The 25,470-nt window shown below is 46.0% G+C and overlaps 1 protein-coding gene across 4 annotated transcripts in view; it reads left to right on the plus strand.

Moving 5' to 3' along the window:
• Positions 1-25,470, plus strand: part of GSN (gelsolin) — a 45,069-nt gene that overhangs the window by 8,737 nt on the left and 10,862 nt on the right. For 3 of the 4 annotated variants that reach the window (XM_039506279.1, XM_039506280.1, XM_039506282.1), the window contains 7 exons: positions 18,136-18,337; positions 19,245-19,399; positions 20,655-20,816; positions 21,249-21,398; positions 21,985-22,074; positions 23,476-23,608; positions 24,640-24,728. In XM_039506279.1, coding sequence (XP_039362213.1) covers positions 18,136-18,337; positions 19,245-19,399; positions 20,655-20,816; positions 21,249-21,398; positions 21,985-22,074; positions 23,476-23,608; positions 24,640-24,728 — 981 coding nt within the window. Of the gene's footprint in view, positions 1-16,527; positions 16,793-18,135; positions 18,338-19,244; positions 19,400-20,654; positions 20,817-21,248; positions 21,399-21,984; positions 22,075-23,475; positions 23,609-24,639; positions 24,729-25,470 lie in introns of those variants that run through there. The other variant, XM_039506281.1, reaches the window with a different exon arrangement.

Raw genomic sequence — 25,470 nt, forward strand, 5'->3', positions numbered from 1 at the left:
CCATCACTGGAGAGAGACTTGCTTGTCTATATTAGGAGCTAGTTGGTGAGTCAGTGGGAAATCATCCGACAATGTTTAAACATATGGGCTTAGTAAACGTTTTCACACAAAAAATGATAGCTACAATTCAAAACAAAATATATAAAATGCAGAAGGAAGTGAATCATGCAAAAACAGCAATATCTTTCAGATTGGACAGAGCCCCAAATTCTAGCTGAAATCAAAATCGTTAGGGCTTTGTTCTCTCTTGCTTTCTGATCCGAGTAACACTTTGGTTCCCCAACACCAAAAGTCTGAATCATGTTAATAAAAACAAACAAACCAACCCTCCAGCGCTATCTGTGTAATCACCATAAAGAGAACTTTACACACCTTAATATGAAGAGGAACTAGGTAGTATACTGTCTATGTGTTAATGATATTGCCTTCTAGTGACTGGCTGGCAGAGATGATCAGCTAGCTGGTAAGGGACTACTTCTTTAGCTCAGGTTGCGATGGACCTCTTTTTGCAACTAAACAAGGGTTCCAGTCCTGGCTGCTCAAATGTATAGATGAATGCAGTAGTTGTGTCTAGGTTTGTTATATCAGGGGAGAGAATTGATAGAATATACTCATATAGTCCTTTGTATTTTCAGAGCAGCATGAAAACATTAACTTTATAAATCACCACAACAGCTCTATGATGTTTGACTGTACAAACTGAATGAAATGCAAGATGTAAACAAATAGCATACAGGCTGAAAAATAAATTAGAATGTTACTTTATCTTTTAGTAATATCAGCTGCTGGTAACAAAAGTTCAAATGTGAACCTGATTATTTAAAAGGATACATTCTAACAAAGCCCAGGTTTTGGTGTAAGTAATATGACGGAGATAAACAATAGACTTGTCATATATGTCAGTATGTATTGTTAGTAAAACACACCCAGTTACTGTCACAGGAACTCACGAGGCCGCAGAGCATTTAGTTTTTGTCGCTGTATCTCATTGTAGGATTATGATTTTGCCCTGTTAGCCAGCTACAATCTGGGGATATTAAGTTGGAAAGATAAAATTGGTTTACATGCAGTGGATTGGAATCCACTAATCCTCTTTCTGAAAGACCAGGCTATTTAATACCATGTCTATACTACAGAAATAATCAGGTCTAAAAATGTTGCCCATCTGTATTGCAAGAGTGTTATTACTAGTGTGGACAGAAAAAACTCCAAACATGTTCAGGAACACAATTTTCATCAACTTATGTCAGCAAGTTAGTGTCATTTCTTCAGGGGCTAAAACATGTTTTTCCTTTCCACTCAGGGTGAGAAAACTATGCTCTATCATGTTTGGAACACAACCCTGGATCTCATTTGTAATTGAGCTGATTTTGTAGGTTAGAAAGGTTTGGAAAAGAGCAGAGTGACCTTTGACTTTTCATTGGTGGAAGATTCTTCAGCTCTTTCTAAAAAGCACATCCGACTTCTTTTAAAGTTCTGAGCGTGGTTGTTCAGCAAGGTCTCTGGCTGTGAATGGGGGTAGAACTCAAAATGTGGGCTGAATGGTCACCTCTGGTGTTCCTGCCATTCACGATTGTCCCAACCATTGCAGTGAGTGGAAAAATGTGCTGACAGATGAGCACTTTTTGCACTGAGGCGCCAGTATAACCACATTCCCTTGGTGGAGAGGCGGTAATTTAGCCTCTTCCCCACAAAGGCCTGAAAATGTTTACTTTCAGCTTTGTTTCAGGAATGATGAGCCACCTGTTATAAGGATTAACAAAAGCTAACCTGCAGCAGCTGGTTTACAACAAAAGTTGTTTTTATTACATTTTAATCATAGAGGCCACAGCTGAGATCAGGCTCTCCATTGTGTGAGGCACTGTACAAAAACAGGAAGAAAATCCCTGCTCCAAATTGCTTACCAACGAAACAGAGGGAAAAAAGAGGCACAAAGAACTAAATTGACTCACCTGAGGTCAGTGGCAAGCCAGGCATAAAACCCAGATTATCTGAGGCACAGCCCATATCCTGTTCAGTGGACTACACTGCCTCTCTAGTTACACTGACTACACTATACAGCTCTTCCAGAATAACTCCATGTGGAGACAAACCCTGAAAAGCAACTGGGTAAATCCTGGCCCACTTTTAAAACGCTGCTTTTGAGGAAGGAAAATACTGCAGCAAAAGCAGGGATGATGAACTGAAAGGATCACTTGTGCTTGTGTGCCCTTGGGATAAGGGCTTGAGAAATGTTTGATTGGTAGGCAGTCTGTCCGTTTTGCTTACCATTGTGGGCTGCATATACAGCTCTCTGTGTTATGTGGGCCGCATCCTATATATGTGCTACCTGTATGGCCCTGAGGATGGCACATGGGCCACAGTTGTGTGCTGATTGGGCTGCAAGCGGCCTGCAGGTTGAGAACCACTGATTTAGATGAATAAACCAAAAACTAAATGCAAGCACCAAGCACTTATATAGTGGTTGTTTTAATTCTTACTACCTGCTCCCTGCTCAGATCAACCCCCAGCCCTCCACTACAAGAAACTTATTATGGGTTTTGAACATATATAGGTTTGAGCTTTATTAAGGTAATAGATTGTATACGTTCAGTGCTGCTTTATGTATTGTAAAGGTCTTTACGAGGAGGGAAGCAGAACATTGGATGGGGATGGTTTGGGGCCCAGGTGCTAGCTGGAGAGGTGGAAACCGATTAGCGAGGTCATGGCCTTCACCTTGAGTGGCTGCTGCTGGCAGTATGGCAGCTTAAGGTGCAGGCACAGTAGGGACCATGCACTAACGCTCAGAGCTGGGCTTCTGCTGGGACACGACAAAGTTACAGCTAAATGTTTTTAATCACAAATAGATCTTCTACAAACGTAACAATTGCTTATACTTCTCTCCCTTGATAAGCCGATAGCAGTGGTTTGTTGTCAGAGCTCACAAGTCTGAACCACTTGCATCCATCAGCTTTGTGTTTTATGCTACAGTTACTGTGAAGAACCCTATTTTGGGCCTCTGCAGATTGCATTTCATCTCACTCCTCATTCTGGGCACTTCTGCTATGGTTTCCAGTTCCTTTTTTCCTTAGGAACCATTTATTACTTGTTCATTGATTTGGTCAGGAGGTTCGTGAATTGAACAAGAATGTCTGTGTTGCTGGGGGGTGTACAGCTTTGCCAGCTCTACCATGCCAGGAGAGCAAGTAGTCGCCCGAGGCTGCAAAACATTGCTCCTGTTTGTTTGTGTTGTGTGACTGGGGGCTGGTGGGATGAACATGTGCCAGTTTCTCTCCAGCGGATGCTGTGTAGAACCTTGGCACATGTGTCCTCCTCCTATATCAACATCTCAGGCGCTTTTGTTTTTTTGCTATTGCCACCTGATCTAAGAGTGGTTTATAACATAGCAAGATTGTTGGCTTAACATGGAGAATTGTATCTCACTGGGTACTTATGTCTTCCTCTAAGATGTGAGCTATTCTCTGCATGTTGGCAATGTGAATATCTAGGTCATTTGTGCATAATCTGGCTGCAGTGCAAAATCATCCTGAGCTACCAAACCAAAGACAGATTCTTGTTTACATACTTAACACAGCAGGAAGCATGTAAAAAAAATAGCTTGGGTCGTGCAGAATAAATAACCAGGTCTTCTGTCCTTTGGAGAAGATGCTGTGGACAGATTCCAGTAAGATGTGTTTACACCTGTAATCAGGGACAAAATCTTAAATGGATTTGTGTGTGTGTGTGTGTGCACTTTTGCAGAATAACTGTTCAGCGGGTGTGTGGTCTAGGATCTTTGAGTGAACACAGATCCAAAACTGTTTTTCCTTTATTAAACGTATTGACACGTGTGTGCTTCATGAGTAAAGAGGAGGTAGGATTTAATATTCACAACCAAAGCAATCACTGATCACAAAAGCGATTGATGAGGCACTAGTGCCTGCTTGAAAGCTGGAATTCAGCAAGTGATGCGAAGGAAGGGAAAGAAGTTCTTGAGGCCAGTGTACAGGTCTTTGAGATCAAGTCAGGAGGTCCAGCCTCTCTTCCTGGTTCTGCCACACGCTCCCTTTGTGACCTAGGACAAGTCTCTTGGGCCAAAAGTGGCCACTGATTCTCAGAACCTCAGCTTTTGAGATGCATTTTCAGAGGTGCTGAGGAGCCCTGCCCTCAACACTCATTTTAGTGACACTCCTTCAGTAACATGGGCTCTGTGTCAGAGCCCTTCTCTTAGCTGACTGAACTTCTGGTCTTGTGGGAAATCATCTGCATTCAGATAAAAGGCAGCATTAAAATTTCACGGTCTGGGCACAGGATCAGCTCACAAGTGATAATGTTTAGAAAGTATCATGGAGAGTAAAAAATTGCTGAACAGAGAACCTTTCAAGTGGGGAGTCTCTTTGAATTTGGAGGACAGTATGGAAAACTATGGGTCTGATTCTCCATGGACTTGCATGTTGTGTCACCATTTACACTATGCCACGGTAGGGTAAATGTCACAATTCTGACTTGGGAGCTTCATACTCATCCCTTTGCATACATTCAAGTGACCACACAAGATGCAAAGTAGTGGACAATGAGGACCTCCATCTCTGTCAGCTCTCCTAAAAGAAAAGTTACAGGCTAAGTGCAGATTGAGAACACCTGTTTACCTCAAGCCTCTGCTTTGGCGAGATCCAGACTTGCACAAAAATGTTCCTTTCTTCTCTGAAGGAAGAGCCAGCGCTCCTCTGACAGATTGCACAATGCCTCAGCCACTATTGTTGGGACAGGCAAGAGCACTAAAGCAGGTTGCAGCCTCTTCTCATTGCTCATCTTATACTAAGGAGATTTGACGTTCCCGTTTCTGCGTAATTGCACCAGGCTGGTCACACCTATTGGCCTGTAGGCCACATACCATGTCCTCCCATTTGTGTATCGCTTAGTGATTCTTTATGCAGAACTAGAACACCTAGTCAGCATTTTAGCACTGATTTGCATTTGAATACGATTTAGGATTTGTTTGCTCACAAATAAAAGAAAGCAGCTGGCTTTCTGAGATCCTGAGGTGGTGTGTGTACTGTGCATTTAAGAGCACAACTGAACTCCTACTTATTGTGTTCACTAGGGTAGGGCTTTGTGGTTGAGTCAGTAGATTCTCAGCTGGGTGTGACTGTCTCTCATCCTAGATGTGGTCCTAGAATGTTCACAGAGGGTCTAGTTCTTTTCTCCCATGCCAGTTTGAGCCTGGTGTAACTTCAGTAGAGTTGCTCCTAATTTACAACAGTGCAAGTGGGAAGAGAATCAGGCTCTTAAGTTGAGATTTTAAACATTAGCACTTCCTCCTGAAACCTTGTGTTTAGGTGGGTCTTACTTAAGTGACTAAAAGCTAGTAGCAAAAAACTAGTAGTTGTTGGAAATATCAGAATAGAGCTGGAATTGTTAATCATGAGGCAAAGAACATAAGAATGGCCATACTGGTTAGACCAAAGGTCTCTCTAGCCCAGTATCCTGTCGTCTGACAGTGGCCCAGTGCCAGGTGCCCCAGAGGGAATTAACAGAACAGGTAATCATCAAGTGATCCATCCCCTGTCACCCACGCCCAACTTCTGGCAAACAGACACTAGGGATGCCATCCCTGCCCGTCCTAGCTAATAGCCATTGGTGGACCCATCCTCCATGAATTTATCTAGGTTTTTTTTAAACCCCTGTTATAGTCTTGGTCTTCACAACATCCTCTGACAAAGATTTCCACAGGTTGACTGTGCCCAGAATATGCATATAATAATTTGGCCTGTTTCACCTGGCTATTCTCATTTGTTAAAAGGATTCCACGGGAATGTTAATCTGTGAATGCAAAAAACAACTTTGCCCACAACAAAGATATTGCTATACTTTGGGGGGAGGAAATTTTAACTTGTTCTCGACAAGATTTAGTTTTTAAAGTTGAGGGGAGCGTTGTTAAAAGGACATCGTCGACTTGAACGTTGTGAGCTTCTGATAAAGCCGCCTTTAGTCAGTGTCCTGAATTTTGTTTTAAATGTACGTTTGTACCATTCATTTTATGTAGCTCAGTAGCGTGTTGGTTTTCATTAGTATGAATTTTTTCAAATGTGAAAAAAAACTACAACAAAAAAGTTTTGGGCTGTGTGTGCAAAAGGAAAAAAGTAGCATTGGACTTACCCACCTAGAAGGGTGGGTGCAGCAGTTAACTACTGCTAGCATGCATAAGCAGCAGCCAGTACTAGGAACACCATTAGCAATGCTGTTCCTCAGACAGCAAGAGACAAAACTAAAATAGATTATGGGGTTACTGTGGTTGTCCTAAAGATGTTTCCTTTACAAGTTTCTCAGCGTGGGGATTGTTCTTAGTTGTGTGTGTGTGTGTATATGAATTTAGTGCTGCCTGGAGACCAATGACAGATCTAATCTACTGTTTTAGATATTTTTCAGTGCTTGTCACCTTGGTGATAAAGCTGAAAGAGACCATGCGGCCTTTTCAGTGTCTGACTTAAGACTTAGTCACTCATGCTATATGCAAATTTGGCAAAGAGCTAAAAAAAAAATAAAGACAAATATTTGACTGTTTCCAGGGTGCAGTGTCATCAGATGTTAATATTGTACTGAATTGCTCTCTTCCACTATACTGTCTTGTGTAGAGTGACCAGATGTCCCTATTTTATAGGGACAGTCAGGGCCGGCTCTAGACCCCAGCGCGCCAAGTGCACGCTTGGGGCGGCATGCCGCCGGGGGGGCGGCAGGCGGCTCCGGTGGACCTCCCGCAGGCGTGCCTGCGGAGGGTCCGGTTGTCCGGCGGTTACGGTGGACCTGCCACAGGCATGCCTGCGGAGGGTCCGCTGGTCCCGCGGCTCGGGTGGACCTCCCGCAGGCATGCCTGCGGATGCTCCTCCGGAGCCGCGGGACCAGCGGACCCTCTGCAGGAGGTCCACCGGAGCCGCGGGACTGGCGACCGCCAGAGCGCCCCAGCGGCATGCCACCATGCTTGGGGCGGCGCAATTGCTAGAGCCGCCCCTGGGGACAGTCCCGATATTTGGGGCGTTTTCTTCTATAGGCGCCTGTTTACCTCCCCCCCCCCCATGCCATCCTGATGTTTCACACTGGCTGTCTGGTCACCCTAGTCTTGTAGGATGTCACAGGGTTTCTTTAAAGCTGCAGAGACGCTTTGCTGATCCCACAAATTCCCACAGTTTGTGCAAATTCATCAAGGCTTTTCACCAATCACAGGTGTAGAACAGAGACGAAGAAAAGTGAGAATTTTTAGTATCTCAGTGATTACTACGCTCTGTATCTAGAGCCTTGAACCTACCTAGAGGCTGGATTATGGAAAATAAGCCAGGCTCGATGCCTATCAAAATGCTTGCCAAAGAGTTTCCTCTTATGCCTTCCAAACCAACTTGTCAGTTGCAGCTGGAAGTACTGAGCTAGCCTGCTGCTGCTTTTTGTTCTTGATGCCTTTTATCTAAATAACTATTCATAGCCATGCAAAGCAGCATTAGTTGGCAGACAATAAGTCTGTGAAGCCAGCCAGGGGTTAGTCCCAATAATGGTGCCACGCAACACTGCCCTCCTGTCTTTCTAGAGGAACAATATTCGTGTAAAGCATGTATGTAAACCTGCAAGCTGAGTAGAAACCAATGTGCAAAGTATGGACTTTTGAAGTAACAAGGCAAAAATCAGAATTCAGGAGAGGAATTACTACAAGCAAGGGTTACTAGTAGGAAGTTAGGTAATGTAAAATAATATAGGATCCGAGTGTCCATGGAACAACATTTATTAAAAGAAAACACATTGCTGGTCATAAGTAATTATACTTGTGACTCTGATGGCTTTTCAAGAGCTTTTCTGGTCCCTTTGGATAAAGTGGATCATCCAGATTGTAAAAGCGTTTACTAAGCCAAAAGGAAAAAAAAATATAAAACTTCCAGAATATTAGCAAAGCCATTCATGCAAACGTGTAATTAAGGTTTTTATTTTCCAATGGGTGGAACATGTATAGGACAGACAAGATCATTGCAGCTATTACATCTCCTGTGTAACTAGTTTGAAAAAAAAATCCCTCTTTTAAGGAAACATTATTCTATGAGCATTTGTCAGGCAGGACTTTCGGACAAGTCTGTTCGTTGGTGCAAGTCACCTTTTTATTCTTGAACCCAGTGTTATTATTGTAATAATTCGCAGTGCCAGTTACCGTTATTTTAACCAGGTAGTTAATTGTATTCACAATGCAAAGTGTTAAGTGATGAAAGAAAAATGTAATGCAGGATTAACTCACGGTGAGAGCTCTGTAAAATGTTCTAGACAGGCTCAAGTCATTGTGGTTTCAGCTTTCATTACAAACTCAGACCAGGTTCCTCAAAAGGTTTCTAGCAAACCTGGTATCAACTTATGGGCTTGTGTTAACACCAGGCCGATCTCACTGGTTCCTTGTTTCAGTGCAAAGCCAGGAGGAAGTCAGGGGGTTTGGCTGAATTTTGAGTTGGTTTTAGCGTTTGTTCTAACATGCAACTTGGGGTAGAATTTTCTGAACTGAAAAGCCTTATTTTAGTACAGGTCTACTTGTCCTGGCCACTGACTCATCGCTTCCCATCAGATGGGATGCATGCTGGGAAGTCCCCACTTCTGGTGGAAAAGGATTATAGACTCAGAGCCCATACCAGTTATGATAGATGGATTCAGGATATGTGGCAGAGAGAGAATGCAGTGAGTAACTGGTAAATGGGAAACAGAGTGGCTCTCCAAGAGACTTTCCAATGCACTGGCATGGGAAGTGTCACCCTGAGGGTGCACAGTGCCCCAAAGGGGGTGAAGAGGAGGTGGGGCCATGAGCTGCATGGAGGGGTTTGTGTTGCACTCCAGCAAGGCATACGTGCACCCAGGAGCTCCCTGAGACAGAGCAGCCCCTAAGGCTTCCTTTGGTGTGTGCATCTCTGCACTGCGCCCAACCCAGGCCTGTGCAAACGTGGCCCTGTGAATCTGGTGGTGCTGTAATGCAGGGGAGAGAGAGAACTGGCTGACTGCAAAGGCAGTTGTGGGCCTTCAGGGTGCAATGTGAGCTGGTTCCCAAGGGAAGTTACTGCAGCAGGAATGCTGGTTGTACACTTACTGGAATCAGGCTTGCTATTCACTACTGTAGGGGTTAAATCTCTAGCCTGCTGCCTGCCTGCCTCCCTCCCGGCTTGGGCTTGTGCAAATCCCGGTTTGACCGTCTGCCCCAGGGAGGGTCCTTTTCTGCTAGAAGCAGTCAGGTGTCTCCTGAAGCTTAGGGTAAAGAGACGCCACAGACCCAAATGAAGTGCACAGAGAGCACAAGAGTGCAGATGTGACAGTGTAATTCACTTCTGTGCCGGCTGCAAATTCCCTGCGATTCAGCTTTCTTCCAGCAGTGACCAAGGCCTCCTTTATCATCTCGATTTAGCCAGCTGTGATTTCTTGTGGTCCCACTTTGCCTAGGAGAGTTCCGTCTGCATTTCCCTACATTAGAGCCAGACAGTGGCCTTGTTTGCATTGCTTATAGCACAGCTTTGTTTAACAAAACAACCCCCCAAACCCTCAGTTTCCTTGTTATTGTAAATAGAATTCCTTTCACTGCAGAAGCTAAGGGCCTATGGGCAAAGTGTGCTGGTTTCTTTGGGATATTAAAGGAGAAGCTGGCTGCTTAGCAATGAGTTAATTTCTCTTTTTAAAATGCAAAGCAGTCAGCTTAGCTAGACTGCAGCCTTCCCTCTGCCTGCCAGGCAGACGGTACATGAGTCCCAGGTTTGAAAGAAGAGGACACTCCAGTTAAAGAAGCAGGCAGCATAAAGCAAAAGGAACAGCATATTGTAGCTGGTCTTGTATAGACTGGACAGCATGCCTGATGCAGCCCAACAAAGCCAGCTAAAAAGAGGTTTCCAATTTACCTACTTCCAAGTTCTTCGCTGCAAATGTGTAGGTGCCAAAATTTCTGATATCAACCAATTACTTCGCTTCATGGAAGGGAAGTAATTTATAGCACTTACTCCTTACTAATGAGACACAGCAATAAAGCTCAGATGGAAATAAATTAAGTGGCTGGTTAGCCGGGTTACTTTTCAGATTTACATAAAGCTTGCTAGGACCAGTACAGAGTAGTGTTTTCAAAGTCTAGAAACAGTTAAAATCCAAGTAAAGAATAAAAAAACCTCAAGTGTTTTTTTTAAAGTTGTTTGTACTTTTGTTTTAAATAGTGTGGGCTGGCCTGTGCTGCCCTCAGCTGGTGAGCTTTTACTGACATGGGTAGTAGTCCTATTGACTTGCCACAGCAGAAATGGTGTGGTAATTTACTCTGTCTCCAGCTGCTTGGAGTAACCAACCATGAGAGTTGGGTCTCCCCTTTCTTAAGGGGATGCACCCAAACAATGAATCACTGTGTATTATATAAAGAGGGCACTGTAGCACCTGGCAGAGCAGTTATTATGCATTGTCCATATGTACTAAAGAAATACAATCTGTACTAGCACTGAAATGAAATTTCAGTTCTCATACCAAAAAAGTTTAGAGGCTTTAAAAAAAAATTCCCTACAGTCCTAGAAATGTAAAGAACTAAGAAGGTTTTGTGATATGATGGGGATGTGGGTGTACACTAGTCCAGTTTGACTGGACACCCTAAAAATCCTGCCGCCTTCAAATGCATGTTTCTCTCATAAAAAATGTCTAACAATAGTGGTGCCCACTGGAATAGTAACGTAAACTGTTGCACAAGGCATTTTAACTCTAAAGGAGTGTTGGTTCCCCTCTCTCTCTCTCTCTCCAGTTTATTGTTTAAGAAACAACCAACTGTTTTCCTACCTGTTTAGGAAAACTAATTTTGATGCTCATACCACCACTTCCAACTTTATCTACCCCTCTCCCCCCAAACACACACACCCTTCCTCTTTCTGAAACACAGACACTTCTCCAAGCTAAATCTATACACCAAACAGATGTGCTCTCCCTCCCTGTTTCACACTGTTTTTACCAATAATATAATTTATAAGCAGATGTGGAACAGTAATTTTCCACCTCCGCCCCCTCCCTCACCATGCATTATCCATAAATAAAGGCAGTGAAAAGCCTTCATCTTTGTGGAATGGCTGAGCTGTAGAAGTACCATCCTTCTAGTCTTACTGCTTTCATAGCCGCAGCTGTTCTGAGGAAAGACCTGTGTGCAAATATTTGTTTCTTCATAAACCTGACTGTTTGGCTCCTTGAATAGCCAGTCCCCTTATTCCAGTGTAATTAAGAAACTGGAATCTCACTTTAGTGAATTTTAATTTGGAAACTCTTAGAATATTTTTATTATTTTGCACATATTGTGCTCTGGCAATACCACCAATCAGTTGATGTTTTGGTAGAATTTGTGCATTCCTTAAGCTTTGGTGAGCCTGCTGGAATGTTTGTGGTCAAATGTAAATCAGAAGCCTGAGTCGAGCGGAAAACTCTCTTGTTTCATGCATTGGCTGCAGCATTTTCCCCTTTCTCACTAAGCACCAGCTGATTCTCCAGTGCCTGTTGCCACCTTTCAAAAGGAGGTTTTGGATAGCAGCAGTAGGAGCTGTAGGTGGTGTGTGCGGTGAGGCAGTAGGGAAGTGTTTGAATTAGAGGTGCCGGGATAGGTCAGACTAGAGTCATGGGAAAGTCGATTCCCTGTAATTGACATTGCAATGGGATATAGCAGGGAAAGTGAGCAGATGTGAGTCTGGACTACACATGTCATGGGCCTGGGCAGTAGTAGCTCTTCTCTATCCATTTTGTTTTTATTTGCGTAACTGAAGCACTTAAGAGCTCTGGTGAGACTATGCCTGGAATGTCACATTCAGCACCAGATACGTTACCAGAAACATAGAGACAAGTTAGAAAGAATTTAGAGAAGAGCAACAAAATGAGTAAGATGCAGAAAGATCAGATTTATGGGGGTCAGTATGAGAGTATCCTCAATGGAGGATAGATCCACCAGTTACTATTAGCCAGGAATGCAATCCCATGGTCTGGGTGTCCCTAAACCTCTGACTGTCAGAAGCTGGGAGTGGACCAAATGGGGATGGATCACTTAATAAATTGCCCTGTTCTGTTCATTCCCTCTGAAACATCTGGCACCGGCCACTGTTGGAAGGCAGGATACTGGGCTAGATGAACCATTGATCTGATCCAGTATGGCCATTCTTATGTAGCTTGGCTGAATGACAGCTGAGTGTGAAGCATGCCAGTCTGCAAATATATGAAAGGCTTAAATGCCCAGAGAGAATTATTTAGGGAGGTAAAAAGCAGGGTATCATTAGGAGTAGTGGGGTGGACTTAAGAAAAGGAACTTTTCAGCTGGATACTAGGGAAAAAAAACCCAACCACAAACACTTTACTCTGTGGAATTGTCTCCGGAGAGAAGTGGTGGGAGCTGCGTCCCATAAGAGTTTTGAAAGGAGGAGACTGGACAGCATGGCAGAGAAGATATATAGTAGGGGGAGATTGAGCCCATGCCCCTCAGCCAATGAGCTAACAAGTGTTCGTTACATCAACTTCACATTTTTTACCAGCTGTAACATTGTAACCGAAGTCCTGCATTTCCGGTCCAGTCGCTAGTGCGCAGACACCCACCTCATAGAATGCCCCACTGCAGCTGGCCCCTGGTTCCTAGCCACTAGGAGCGGCCAAGAATTAAGTAGGCCCAGGAGACTGAATGCCCCTTCCCTGGAGGGAGTGTGTTCAGAAGAGAATTGGGGCATGCTGGCAACAGCAGTGTCGGGGTGGGGCAGAAAGGAGCCTAACCTGCATCACTCTGGTGCTCAGCGGAAGCCCGCATTACCCAGGGCAGCCAGCCTACCTTTCAGCGGCAATCACGTACTGCCGAAGAGTGGCCTCACCACTAGCATCCCCCGTCTCACGGCTGGGTGTAGCACAGCAGCTCTGTCCTCTCTAGTGCCCCAGGCAATGGCCGCTGCAGTGGTCTGCCTCTTCTTGCAGCTCAGCCAGGTCACGTTTTAGTTCCATCCCTCCTGGGGGAACAGCACATCCAACACAAATCCAGTGTCCTCATAGCGGGGCCTCAGACCCACAGTCCGTACATGAGGGCTTTAAAGCAGCCTTATCCCCCTGTGTCAGGGGCTTCACACCACCTTCCCAGTGGTGGAGGGAGGAACCCAGGCCCACCCTGCACAGTGGGTTGCAATCCAGGGATCCTGGAAACAGCCACAGTCTGCTCTATCAGACACCTTGCCTCGGCCTCCCTGGACCCCATCCTACCATGAGCCTTTCTTCAGGCCCTTTTCCCAGCCCCTTGCAGGGCTATCTGTGCTGAGCAGTGCCTCCCAGGCTTTTCCCCAGAGGTCTGCTTTCTGCCCTGGTAGCAGCATCAGCTCTAGGAGCTTGCTCCAGTCCTGTGCCTTCAGGTATCTTTACCTACAGGGGTGTTTCCCACAGCTCTTGCCTGTCCCAGAGAGCACCTGCACAATTCTTCCCTTACAACCCCTTCTGTGCCAGACCTTCTGTCTTTGTAGCTCCACCCAGCTCCTCTCCAGCAGGGCTTCATCTTTCATTAGGCCTGGGGCACCCTCCAGGTTCAGCCAGGTGGGTTAATTGGCCTTTTGGGCCCACGTTAACCCTTTCACTACATGTACAGGGTGAACACCTCACCACAGTTCACTGAAAACTTCTTTTGAAAAAGCAGACTCCAAACTGGAAGACTCATGTACCCTGCCACTGAGCAATTAGACAATTCAAGCTTCCTTGTAGATGTTACTTTTCATTTGCTATATGTCTAGGGCACTGTGTGCTGTAACTAGTGAGCACATCCCCATAATTATCTCAGTAGGAAGGTACACATTTATAAGATGTTCTTGAATAGACCTTTCGTGCTTACTGAGATGTTAAGCACACAGCTGGCTTCCATAATAAGCAGTTGTCTTCTGCTGTTTGTTCAAAACACAGGGGCTTCTTTCCTTAAAAGCTTTTGTTTTCATCCCTGCGCAGCCAAGCCTCCTTCAGATAATTCCCCAGCACTGAAACTGTGTATTCAGTGCCCTGTGTTTATGGAGCTTTGCTGTCCTTGAATGCCTTTTCTGTGTGTAAGATGTTGGGTTTACTCTGCATCAGTTGTGAGGGTGATTTGGATGGTTATACTAGTATTTGCTTCACACCACTTCTTTGCCATGCTTTCCACCAGTGACATCTTCTCTATAATCTATGCACTGACTTCTGCCACATGTCAGCAACAAGCTTTGAACCCTTCACACCAAAGCTCAGTTTTCTGCCATTCCAGTAAAAGGCGTAACTACATTTGCTGACAGCTGTAGTAGGCTGGACCAGCCACGTGAATATTACATGTACTCCTCACCTTCTGTCCTAAGAGAACCATAATTTATTATTTGCTCACTATGTTGGTCACATGATTTTTGTTTCATTCTCCTTTCCTTACCCATTTCCTTTGTCTACCTTCATGCTTTGCACTTGTCTAATTGATATTGTAAGCTCTGCAGGACAGGGGTTGGGGCTAACATTTTCAAACCCACCTAAGTGACTTAGGAGCCTCAGTCTATGGGATATAGGACCCTATGTCACTTTTGAAAATGGGATGTAGGCTCCTGAATTACTTAGGCACTTTGCCTTGGGTCTTTTCCCCTCAGTCTCAGTGGAGTTGCATGCAAAGTTCTGGCACTGTATAAATGTTTATGAATAAATACTTGAAACTCTCTTTCCATCTGCAAGGGACTTGTCTCTCTTTCCAACGTTGTTGCTCATTTGTTTTTCAGTGTAGTCCTCTGGATTTGGGTGGACCACAGATGGAACAGCTGTAAGAGCCATTCACTGATGGCTTCCCAGCACTGCTCAACTTGCTTTGGCCAACACTTATGATTCCAGCAAATGTTTGCTGCTTTTCAGACCCTTGATGCTCTGTGTGAGCTCCCTCCCTAGGGACGGGAGAAAAATCTATCCAAGCCCAGCCAGATGAAGAAATTGTTTTTATTCTCTGTTAAAAATTGAGAACTTCCAAGGAAATTTTGTTTTGATACTTACTGTCAAAAGTCTATTAACTGAGCAGGAGCTTGCCAGGATCTGAAATAACTTAATAGCCAAATGTCCAGACACAGAGCACCAGCTCGGAAACTATGGAACAAAAAACATAGTGTTCTAGCAAAACAGAGAGAGATCGAAAATGATTCTCATGAGGAGAGGAGAAAGCTTTCCTATGTTACGGTGTGTGTGTCCTTCATCTTGATCCCATTGAGGTCAATGGAAGTTTGGCCTCTGACTTCACTGGGGGTGGGAGAAGCTGTAACAGACCCTTGTTTAAGTATCTTCCCAGAAAGTCGGGTAATGAATCTGAAGATTCCACTCAGTTCTGCTCTAGATACATGTAGCTTGCAATATAAACACAGAGAGAGATTAGTTTCCTCCCTGATCTCCTAGGGTGGGCGTACCATCCCAGACTCTACAGCATGGTTACAAGAAACCTCTGCATGGGTTTTCAGTAACGCTTGAACCCAGAACCTTCAGCACCAAAGCACCACCCGTAGCGCTTGGAGCTCTAGGAGTAACTCCATCATGTGGTAGTAGTAGTAGGCTATTATATTTTAATGGACTAGCCACTTCAGGGGCATATGACACAAACAGTTCTAATGTGGCCTAGCAGTGCAATTAGTGAGAAATCTTATTATAGGGCACTCATTGTTTTGTACACTACTTGGATGAAACAGGCTCATTGCTGGCTCTGTTCACCTCATGGCAGGAGACAGTAGGCCTGGTTCTCGAGTCTTTTGACGTCAGCTCTACACTGTTATCGTTGAACTCAATAAGCCCAAAGACTGCTAGATGCATGTCATAGTTATCTTGCTCAATCCCTAAAAGCATACAGTGTGAAATTATTGAGCTAGCTCTTGCTCTCCCATCTTGTCTGGCAAGGGAAGTCCTTTTGCCAGCAGACGAGTGGTCCTTCGTTGTTGTACCTAGAACCCCTCTGCTTCACACCAATTTCATTGTAGCTGGTTTCAGAGTAGCAGCCGTGTTAGTCTGTATCCGCAAAAAGAACAGGAGGGTGCCACAAGTACTCCTGTTATTATTGTAGCTTGTGTAGAAGCTTAAATCCATGAGCAAAGCATTTGTCCAATGTTGCTTCTTGCTTATCTATATGTACAGGGAAATATGAACACATCATCCTCACCCTCCGACCCCTCAGCCGGCTCCCTTTAGCACTCTCTGTCCTTTCCCACAGTTCACTGACGTTGGTACGAGAATCTTTTCCTCCACAGGCCTTGCCATCTGGAACAACCTTTTTGTTCCTCAGCACCTCATCAACTCTCTATTTCCAATTCTCAGCTGATACATTTTTGTCTCCATTGCTGATGCCTCTCTCTGTTATTGGCCTTTTGACCAAATATTTAGCTTATTTGTCCATTATTGCACCGCCTGCTGTAATGAATACCATATTGCGCTGTATAAATGTCTTTTGGGATTGAGCCTCCATAAATGACTGCACAGAATAAATCTGTGTAGCCTCCAAGTGGACCGTGTGCATAGGCATGTTACACCCATATATTTCAGAGGGAGCTGGGTGTGTTTCCTTGTGATAAAACACCAGCTTATGCAGCACATCTTTATTGACAGGGAAGCAAAGGGGCTGGGGCTCCTCAGTCCCTCTTCTGTTGGAGGTGAAAGAGTGAAGAATCCTTTGCTGTTAAAAACGCTTCTTAAATTCCAGTGCAAATCCGGCTAGAGTTGCATTCTTCTCACAGCTTTTTGTACAATGGCTCTGAGGTTAAGCTATGCAAGCTCTGTATCTGTCGCAGGGCTCGGCTATCTCGTTACAGCAGCTGTTCTTCTTTCAGCTGTGGTAAGTGACCAATCATATAATTAAACACTGTAAAACTTTTCCTCTGCTAAGAAAATACTTGCAAGAGTCATGTTCTCCTGCATGGTTTTAAGCTTTCCTAAAAGGCTTCCCTAACTAAGCTGTGCAGCCTGTGGAGTGGAAACTGTAAGAGGGCACTGTTTTAAATATCCATTTGATGACAGGGTTCAGTTTAGATATGGATTCAGCAGCTAACTTGCTGTATTGCTTTCCAGTCTGCAGCATTTTGTATTTCTGCCTTGTGAGCTGAGCATAAATTTTATTTTTGTCCATTAACTGCTGTGAACTTTCCTCTTTGTTGAAGTACTGGATGCTTATGATGTAATCTTATTTCTTTCGTCTTCGCCGTTATTAGTTGATAGTACTCAGGGGCATGCTAGGCCTGCCCTGGTAGAGGGACACAGACTCTTCTTGAATCTGAAATGCATCAGGATTGGTTTATTTCTTTTTAATATTGCTATCCTGAATTCTTTCTAGTTGTAGCCCTAGAACTTTATTGTCTCAAAAGAAGTGATAACACATTGTCTGTGCTTAATAAATAATAAGAATATAGAGGCAGCAATGGCAAGTTCGAATTGCAAAGTTTGCTAGGGACAGGGTAGTCTGAAGGGAGTCAACAGCCGTCAGGAGTAGTGATTTATTAGTGTAATTCCTAGAAGCCATATGAAAGAGTTGGAGTAAATAGTGCATCATAATATCATAGAAGCATAGACATTAGGGATGTAAAAGTCCTGTTAGATCACCTATCCACCTCCCTGCCAATGTCAGATTGTTCTCTGTCATGGTTTTTCCAGCCTAGCAATAACGGGACTCCCAGCGTTTGCCTGTGAGAGACTAATAGATCACACATGTTATAGGGAAATATAACAGTGATTTTGCAAACCATGTAAAATATATTGATGAAAGGAAAATATATAAATATTCCCTGGAGCCTTCCAACTTATGGAAGGTTTCTATAAAGGAACGGATAGAAAGGGAACTTCCGTGTCTTTTGCCTCCACCCTTCCATACAAAGAAATGACTAATCAGCAGAGAAGAAAGAACTGCAAAACTGAATGGATAGGGAGAAAGTCATCAGATAACAGGGAATAGCGGCAAAAAGAGGCTAGGAAGGAAGTCAGGAAATGGAGGTGGATGGACATGGAAAGTAATAAAGGTCAAGCAGGATTTTCCTTAGATGATTTCAGTGCGAGAGCCAATGGAAACTTCCCAGTCGTTGTTTGGAACCGCAGTAATTAGGAGTCCAGAAGCAGTCTTAGTTTAACAAGAGCTTCATTGTACTGCACAAGCCTAAGAGAATTCTCTGTTCCATTTCCCTCTCCCAGCCTGTCAGCATGGTGGAACACGCTGAGTTTCTGAAGGCTGGAAAGGAGCCGGGCCTACAGATCTGGCGGATTGAGAAATTTGACTTGGTACCTGTGCCAAAAAACCTGTATGGAGACTTCTTCACTGGAGATGCTTATCTGGTTCTGAACACCGTCAAACAGCGGAGTGGGAACCTGCAGTATGACCTGCATTTCTGGTTAGGTAAGGTCCGAGGGGCTTGTCTCTGTCTTAATGGAAATTGGCAGTTCTTCCAACTCCTGGAGCTAAGCCAGGGAAGGTGAACATTCTTGCACTGTGTTCCTCTCACTGGTCTAGGACTCTTGGATAAACCTGTTCTGCCACAAGGGAAAAGAAGGCAAAACTGGCACTGTTAAGGCCATGTAATTTTATATTCCCATAGCGCCTCTCATCCCAAAGTGTTTCACACTTTCCCCGAACAATGAACTACTGACATGCAACCACCTCTGGGGTGGAGGGCAGCAACTAATCATTGTCCTGCACAACCACAAGAAGGGAAAATGTTGTTCAGTCTCTACAACAAACCTTTACACTTTTGTAAAGTGCCAGTTGAGCTCTCATACAAAACACGCATCCCCATGGCAGCTCTGCGGTGCTGTAAAGTGGAGTAGCCTGCTAATGATCAATGGGGTTCTATTCTAGTTCAGTGCATTGTCATATCTATGTTGTAGCAATGCCAGATCTCCTGAGAGAGGGATTCTCAAGGGTTCCTGACAGTCTGCAGAGCCAGGCTGCCGATGCACTAGTGCCCCCTAAGGGTCTGCTAGATTGCCTGACTTTTGGGCAGACTGAATGCATCTTCTTGCCTAGGCAGTTGGCCAGGCTGTCAGTGGTAGTAGCGCCTAGCTCTTATCCAGAGCTTTTGATCTGTAGATCTCAAAGCGCTTTACAAAGGAGGTCAGTGTTGCTATAGCTGGTTTACAGATGGAGAAACTGAGACTCAGTCCCTACCTGGCTGTAATCAAATACCTGTCAGTAAAGGTTTTCCAGGAAACTAGCCCTCCAGGGAATTGTTTGCACAGTGTGAAACAGCTGGATGAGAAGGCAGAGGCTCTGTATTCACTCCCTGGTGTCTTCCTTTGATTTCTAGGGGATTCCTGTAGTCAGGATGAAAGCGGTGCAGCTGCCATATTCACTGTCCAGATGGACGATTATCTTCACGGGAAGGCTATCCAGCATCGGGAGGTGCAAGGGCACGAGTCTTCAACTTTCCTGGGATACTTCAAATCTGGCCTGAAGTACAAAGTATGTATTTGCTGGACATCCAGCCTAGCAGGTCTGAATCTGAGTAGGACCGTTTCCCAGCCTGTCCACGTCACCGAGAAGTAAGGATTGCCCTCTTGTCGATCACAGGGAATAAATTCCTCACCAGCTGTTTTCAGTGACAGGGCACAGAACAGCAACTCGTAGTAAGAGAGCCCGGGCTGGATTCAATGAGACAGAAGTGAAAGCCCCAGGCAATTGTAGGGATTGGAGTTTTGTTTTTCTTGGAAGAAGGGAGCTGCCGCAAGGTGTCTGCAGCTGATTTGGGGAATAGAAATCTGAGTTAATGGCAGATGCCTGGCCCTGTGCATTGATTGTATCCTTCCCCAGCTACTCAACTAGCTATGGCTTTTCCAGGGTCTCTGTTTCTATGCCCACCACATTTCCTCTGCTAGCTCTCTTGGCAGCGATCATCGGTAGTATTACGGGAAGGTGGGGGAAAGCACTGGGGAACCATTCTCCCATAGTGGTGCAAAATGGTGGGATAGGAGGGGGGTGGAATTAGATTGTCCAGAAATAGTCATCCACATTAGCTATCCACTGGCACAAACAAAGCAACATTACGCCAGACTCTTCCACAGTTGGCTATTTTTTCCCTTGTCCTGGATTTTCCTACAATTTTTTTTATTTGCTTATTCGTAACCCTAGTATTTTCCATTCCTTTCTCCTTTTAATTTGGTTTCACTTTTGGGGGAATGGCTGAAACCTACTGCCTAAATTGTCCAAGAATAGAACAGAAGCTTCTGCCAGATACAGACCTTTAATCTGTGGATGTATCATTTTTTAAAGTATTTTAAACCTCCCCTTGGACAAATGCAGTGAAAAGGACAGGTAGCAAAAAAGTGAGTTTTCTCTTACTGCGTGTTGTGGAGAGTGAAAGAATGTGTGAGAGGCAGTTGTCCACAGACAGACTGCTCAAAAGGAGGCAGCCTGTTTTAGTGGTTAGAGCAATGGGCTGGGTGGTCAGGAAGTATGAGTACTATTCCCAGCTCGGTGCTGATATGGTCTTTGTAACTTCCTCTTTTGAATTCACTTTGTTTTCTGTTCACTCTCTCTCTTAGCAGCTGTGAGAGTGAATGGTGGAGTCTGGGTAACCGGGAATAGCCGAAGGGGCATGTTACTCTAATACACACAGTGCAATAAAAAGGCCAACATAGACCTGGCTTCCTCCACTTCCCGCTCACCCCCTTTATATTCGTATTGTGAGTAGGAGTTACCTTCTTCTTTGTTCTTCTAGGCTGGTGGAGTTGCTTCTGGCTTCAAGCATGTGGTTCCCAATGAGGTGACTGTCCAAAGAGTCCTTCAGATCAAAGGCAGGCGAGTGGTTCGAGCTACTGAGGTCCCTGTGAGCTGGGACAGTTTCAACAACGGAGATTGTTTCATCCTTGATCTAGGCAGTGTAAGTCTGCTAGTTAAATACACGTTCGGCAAATCTTCGGGGAATGGGAGATGTCTTGGTGAGCCATTTGTTTTTCTTTCTAGTCTGTGTTAAGCTGTGTGAGGCTCCCCCAGGTCACCAGTGATTTCACAAACTGCACAGCTGATCTATTAACTCTCCTATTGCCACGGTGGAAAGTGAGCTGTATTTTCCTGGTCTGATGAGCTGTGGGACTCCAGCCCCCTAGAGCCACGCCTCCCAACCCCTCACCAACTGCTGCTGCAGGCTGCCCCTTCTTACCTACATGAAAAGGCCCTAATGCACCACTGCTGCTTAGGTCAGGCCTGTTAACCCAGCCATTGGTGTGTTCTTTGCATTATGCTGCCTAAAGAAGCCTTGTGTTCCTGAGATGGGGCTCTCTGAAATGCCATACTCTTTGTCTGTGCCCTGCAGGACATCCACCAGTGGTGCGGCTCCAAGAGCAATCGGTTTGAGCGGCTGAAGGCCACCCAGATGGCTAAGGGGATCCGGGATAATGAGCGGAGTGGCCGTGGCAATATCCACGTGGTGGAGGAAGGGTCAGAGCGGGAGCAAATGCTGCAGGTCACTTTCTTTGTATTTCACCAAACGTCACAGCAAAGTCCTCTCTGTGCAATCAGCTGCTGGGGTGATGAGTGTGGCGTCTGGATGAAAGGACGGCCTGCACACACATGTGCAGTACAGAATGTGTGTGTTGATATACAATATCAGCAGGCGAAGCGCTGTCGAATGGCTACAGCACAGGCTTGTGAGTCACAATATCTAGGTCTAACTCTGGCCTTGCCACTGACTTGCTGGGTGGCCTTGGACAAATTGTATAGCCTGTCTGTGCCTCAGTTTCCCCTTCTGTTTGCTGTATCAGTGTAAGAATTAATGAATGTGTGTGAAGTGCTTTGAGATCCTCAGAGGGAGGGAGCTATTCAAGTGCCCAGTACTAGTGTTGTTTCTGCTGGCCGTTCTCTTGTGCCAGGGTCAGAAAACAGTGGGTGTTGAGCCCCGTTTGGAGATCAGAACATACCAGTTTTGATGCAGTTGACCTACATTTTCTCTTGGTTATTTTTTTTTTTTTTTTTGTGGTCAGAGCATCTGGGGAGCAGAAATTGTCTTGGATCCACACACATAGCTAGCAGATTGTTTTCCTCTCTCTCAGGTTCTGGGGCCTAAGCCCGATCTGCCAGATGGAGTCGCTGATGACATCAAAGCTGACGCATCCAATAGAAAGCTGGCTAAGCTGTATAAGGTAACAAGAAGCAGATGGCTCCTGACAGAGGAGCCCTGCAAAGGGTGGAATCATAGAAATGTAGGGCTGGAAGGGACCTTGAGAGTCCAGCCCCCTGTGCTAAGACAGGATCAAGTAAACCTAGACCAATCGCTGAAAGGTGTTTGTCTAACTTATTCTAACTAGACAGAGCTGGAGCGGAGCAGAGGCGCTCTGATTCTCACTTGTGTCGCTAGCTATTTATGAAGTGTTAGCAAAGAAAGTTTATGCAAGACCATCTAAGTAGCCACCATCACTTTGTTGCCTTGACCGGGCCTTAATGACTCCCATGTGAGAGCTGGAATTGTCAGGAACGGAAGTGAAATGTCACACATGCCAGCCTGCTGGGAGAGCTTGCAGTTGCTGTCCATGAGAGAAGGAAGTAATGTGAAATGAATCAGCCTAGCAGCTGTATTTAGTGGGGGAAGAGGGAGCCCTCCTCTGTCAGGAATGAACTAGAATCAAGGAGCTTGGGACCCAACTCTGTTAACTCCTCTGCCCCTGTCATGCAGGCTGGCTTGACAGCTAATATATATATATATATATATGTATATGGAGCTATACCTATCTCACAGAACTGGAAGGAACCCTGAAAGGTCATTGAGTCCAGCCCCCTGCCTTCACCAGCAGGACCAAGTACTGAATTTGCCCCAGATCCCTAAATGGCCCCCTCAAGGACTGAACTCACAACCCTGGGTTTAGCAGGCTAATGCTCAAACCACTGAGCTATCCCTCCCCTCAGGAGGCTTAGTGCTCTGGCCTGGCACAGTGTGGGTAACAGCAGGGCAGACTGGCCCACAGGGACCTGCCAGTGTCCCTCAGCCCTGCCCTGGAGAGCCCACTTCAAGGGGCGAGAAGGGAGTTTAGTGTCAATCCGCTGGCGGGTGATTTAGTAAACAAGTATGGACGTGGTTTTGTGATGTCCACACTTGTCCATTAGTCACTCTAGAGTCTGAGTCCCCCCCGCATTTGATGTGGACCAGCAAGCCCACCAGTGGCTTTTCCTCAGGATAGTCATCAGGATGCTGAAACAGCCCTTTCCAGTCCTTGGGGCACAGGACAGTTCTGCTGACAAGGCCTCTTTGGCTGCATTTGCACTGAGGACATTGGAGAGATGTGCTGCCATTTCTGCAGTCTCAGAGGAAGCTGCAGTGGTGGGAGAAATCCCTGAAATCCTTGGGGCAGACCACCCCTTTGTATCACATCACTGCTGTGCCAAGAACATCATGTTTGCAGGACAGGAGGTGTGAAGAAAACCAGTGCACCCAAGTCATGATGTCCGCCTCCAACTGCTACATGTAGCTGTGGAACGTTGAGAGGAGAAGGACTCCAGGTTCTTCCACAGAGTGTCTCTGAACTGATCCTTGTGTTGCATTATCCCAGGTCTCCAATGGCGCAGGGAACATGGCTGTCTCTCTGGTAGCAGACGAGAATCCGTTCTCCCAGGCCGCACTGGACTCCAACGACTGCTTCATTCTGGACCATGGCTCTGATGGGAAAATCTTCATTTGGAAAGGTACCCTGGGGAGGGAGGAGTAGATAAAGGCAGCTGTGCATGGGATCTAGATACGATTCTTGGTCCCAGCTTCCTGCAAGTAGGGTGTGGGGAAGGAGCGCATGGTGCCAGTCAATTGCAGCATCTCCAGGGAATTAAGGAACAGCGCACAGGCTCAGAAGGGCATCTCGGGAGACTTCGCAGAAAAAGTTAAGAAGTTCTGAGTGGAAGGGAAGATCATTTAAATTCATGGATACCCGTGCGGGGATCTTTGTGTAGGGCGCCCTGGCAGGGATGCGGGTCTGCATGTGGCAGTGGGGATGCTCATGTGGAAATGGTTCCCCCATTAGCTATGCCAGTCTCTCTCCCTCTGCGCGATCCTGATGCCTGAGCACCAGGGGAGAGGGTCTTGCTGACTGTCCCTCTCTTGGAGCCTGCCAGGCAGGGTGTAGCCAGTGCAGGATCTCCGGCTGTGGGGCTCGTGGCTGTGGATCATGGATGACTGGGATGGTGCAGGGCAGGGGGGAGGGTTTTAGACTGTGTCACTGGGCCATATGCTATAGTACTTGGCACATACAACTATAGAGTCATAGAATTCAAGGCCAGAAGGGACCACAAGCCCTCTAGTCTGACCTGTACATCACAGGCCACCAACACCGTTCACCCACCTCCACACGCAAACCAGCCACCAGAATCAGACCAAAGTGTTACAGCTGTCAGGAGGCTAAACTAGCCTGTGCCACAGCCAGAGAACAGGAAGGATCGAGGAGCTCCAGTGCCCGAGGCCCCCAGAAATGGAATAGCTCATTAAATCAATTCTCTGCCAGGTGATCCTAATCATTCACTACATGACAGATGGTGGCTGTTTTCTCCGTGATGTCACCTGCAGGTGGAGCCCTTCTGCAGGGCAGCAGTGGAAGGGGTTTAACTTGTGGGCTGGGTGACTCGCTTTCCCCTCTGGGCATGAAGGAAATCAGGGGGAGTGTTTTGTTTTTAAATCAGGGTGTATTATTTAACAATCATCAGCACTGCCCTTTTCGTTCTTATTAAAGGCAAGAAGGCCAACTCTGAAGAGAAGAAGGCAGCCCTGAAAACTGCCTCCGAGTTCATCTCCAAGATGCAGTACCCCAAACACACCCAGGTAAGCAGCGCCGGGGGGGCTTGGGTGGCTGCACGCCCTGCCCTCGGGCTGACGCTCAGACACCAGCGAGGGTGCACCTCAAACTCTCCTCAGCCAGACACCTGGGGTGGTAGTTCAGTCTGTCTGAGGGCCAGCAGGAGAAACAGAGAGAAACAGCCCGGGAAGGACTCAGAACGACTCCCGTTGGGCATGAAGAGATGCTGACTAACCTGTCTCGTGGGGACAACTTGCCCCATGGCTTCTCCAGCATTTTCGTAAGAGAGATTTCTCCTCTCCCAGCCCCACTGTGTGGTGGTAACCAGTGGAACACGCTCCTGAGGTCCGTGGTTTTATTGCGGTAGCACAGACTTTCCAGGTATATTTGTGCTTAGAACAGGCTTGAGCAGCCCCATGGGGCGGGTGAAAACGAATGCTTCGCAGCCAGTGGTCACTGTGCTGGCGGAGCCAAGCAGTGGGGTGTGTAGAACAGCACCTTGCTCCGGGGGCTAGTGGGAGGGAATGATTGCCACGTCTCCCCTTATGGGGCCAGTGAGACCGGCGGGCACCTCAGAAGCTGCGGGTTTGCAACTTATCAATTCTGGGCTGCCCCAGGATTGCTCTTTGTGGCTGAATCCCTCCCTGGGGCATCTGCCGTGGAGTTGCCCTAGGGATTTATATGGCCCCGTGTCATCCTGAAGCCAGTGCCCGTGTCACAGCTGGGATTGGCTAGAACGGCAGCCCCGCCAGGCTCAGGGCAAGACTC

The sequence above is a fragment of the Mauremys reevesii genome, linkage group 19, assembly GCF_016161935.1.
Source record: "Mauremys reevesii isolate NIE-2019 linkage group 19, ASM1616193v1, whole genome shotgun sequence".
Taxonomy (NCBI): Eukaryota; Metazoa; Chordata; order Testudines; family Geoemydidae; genus Mauremys; species Mauremys reevesii.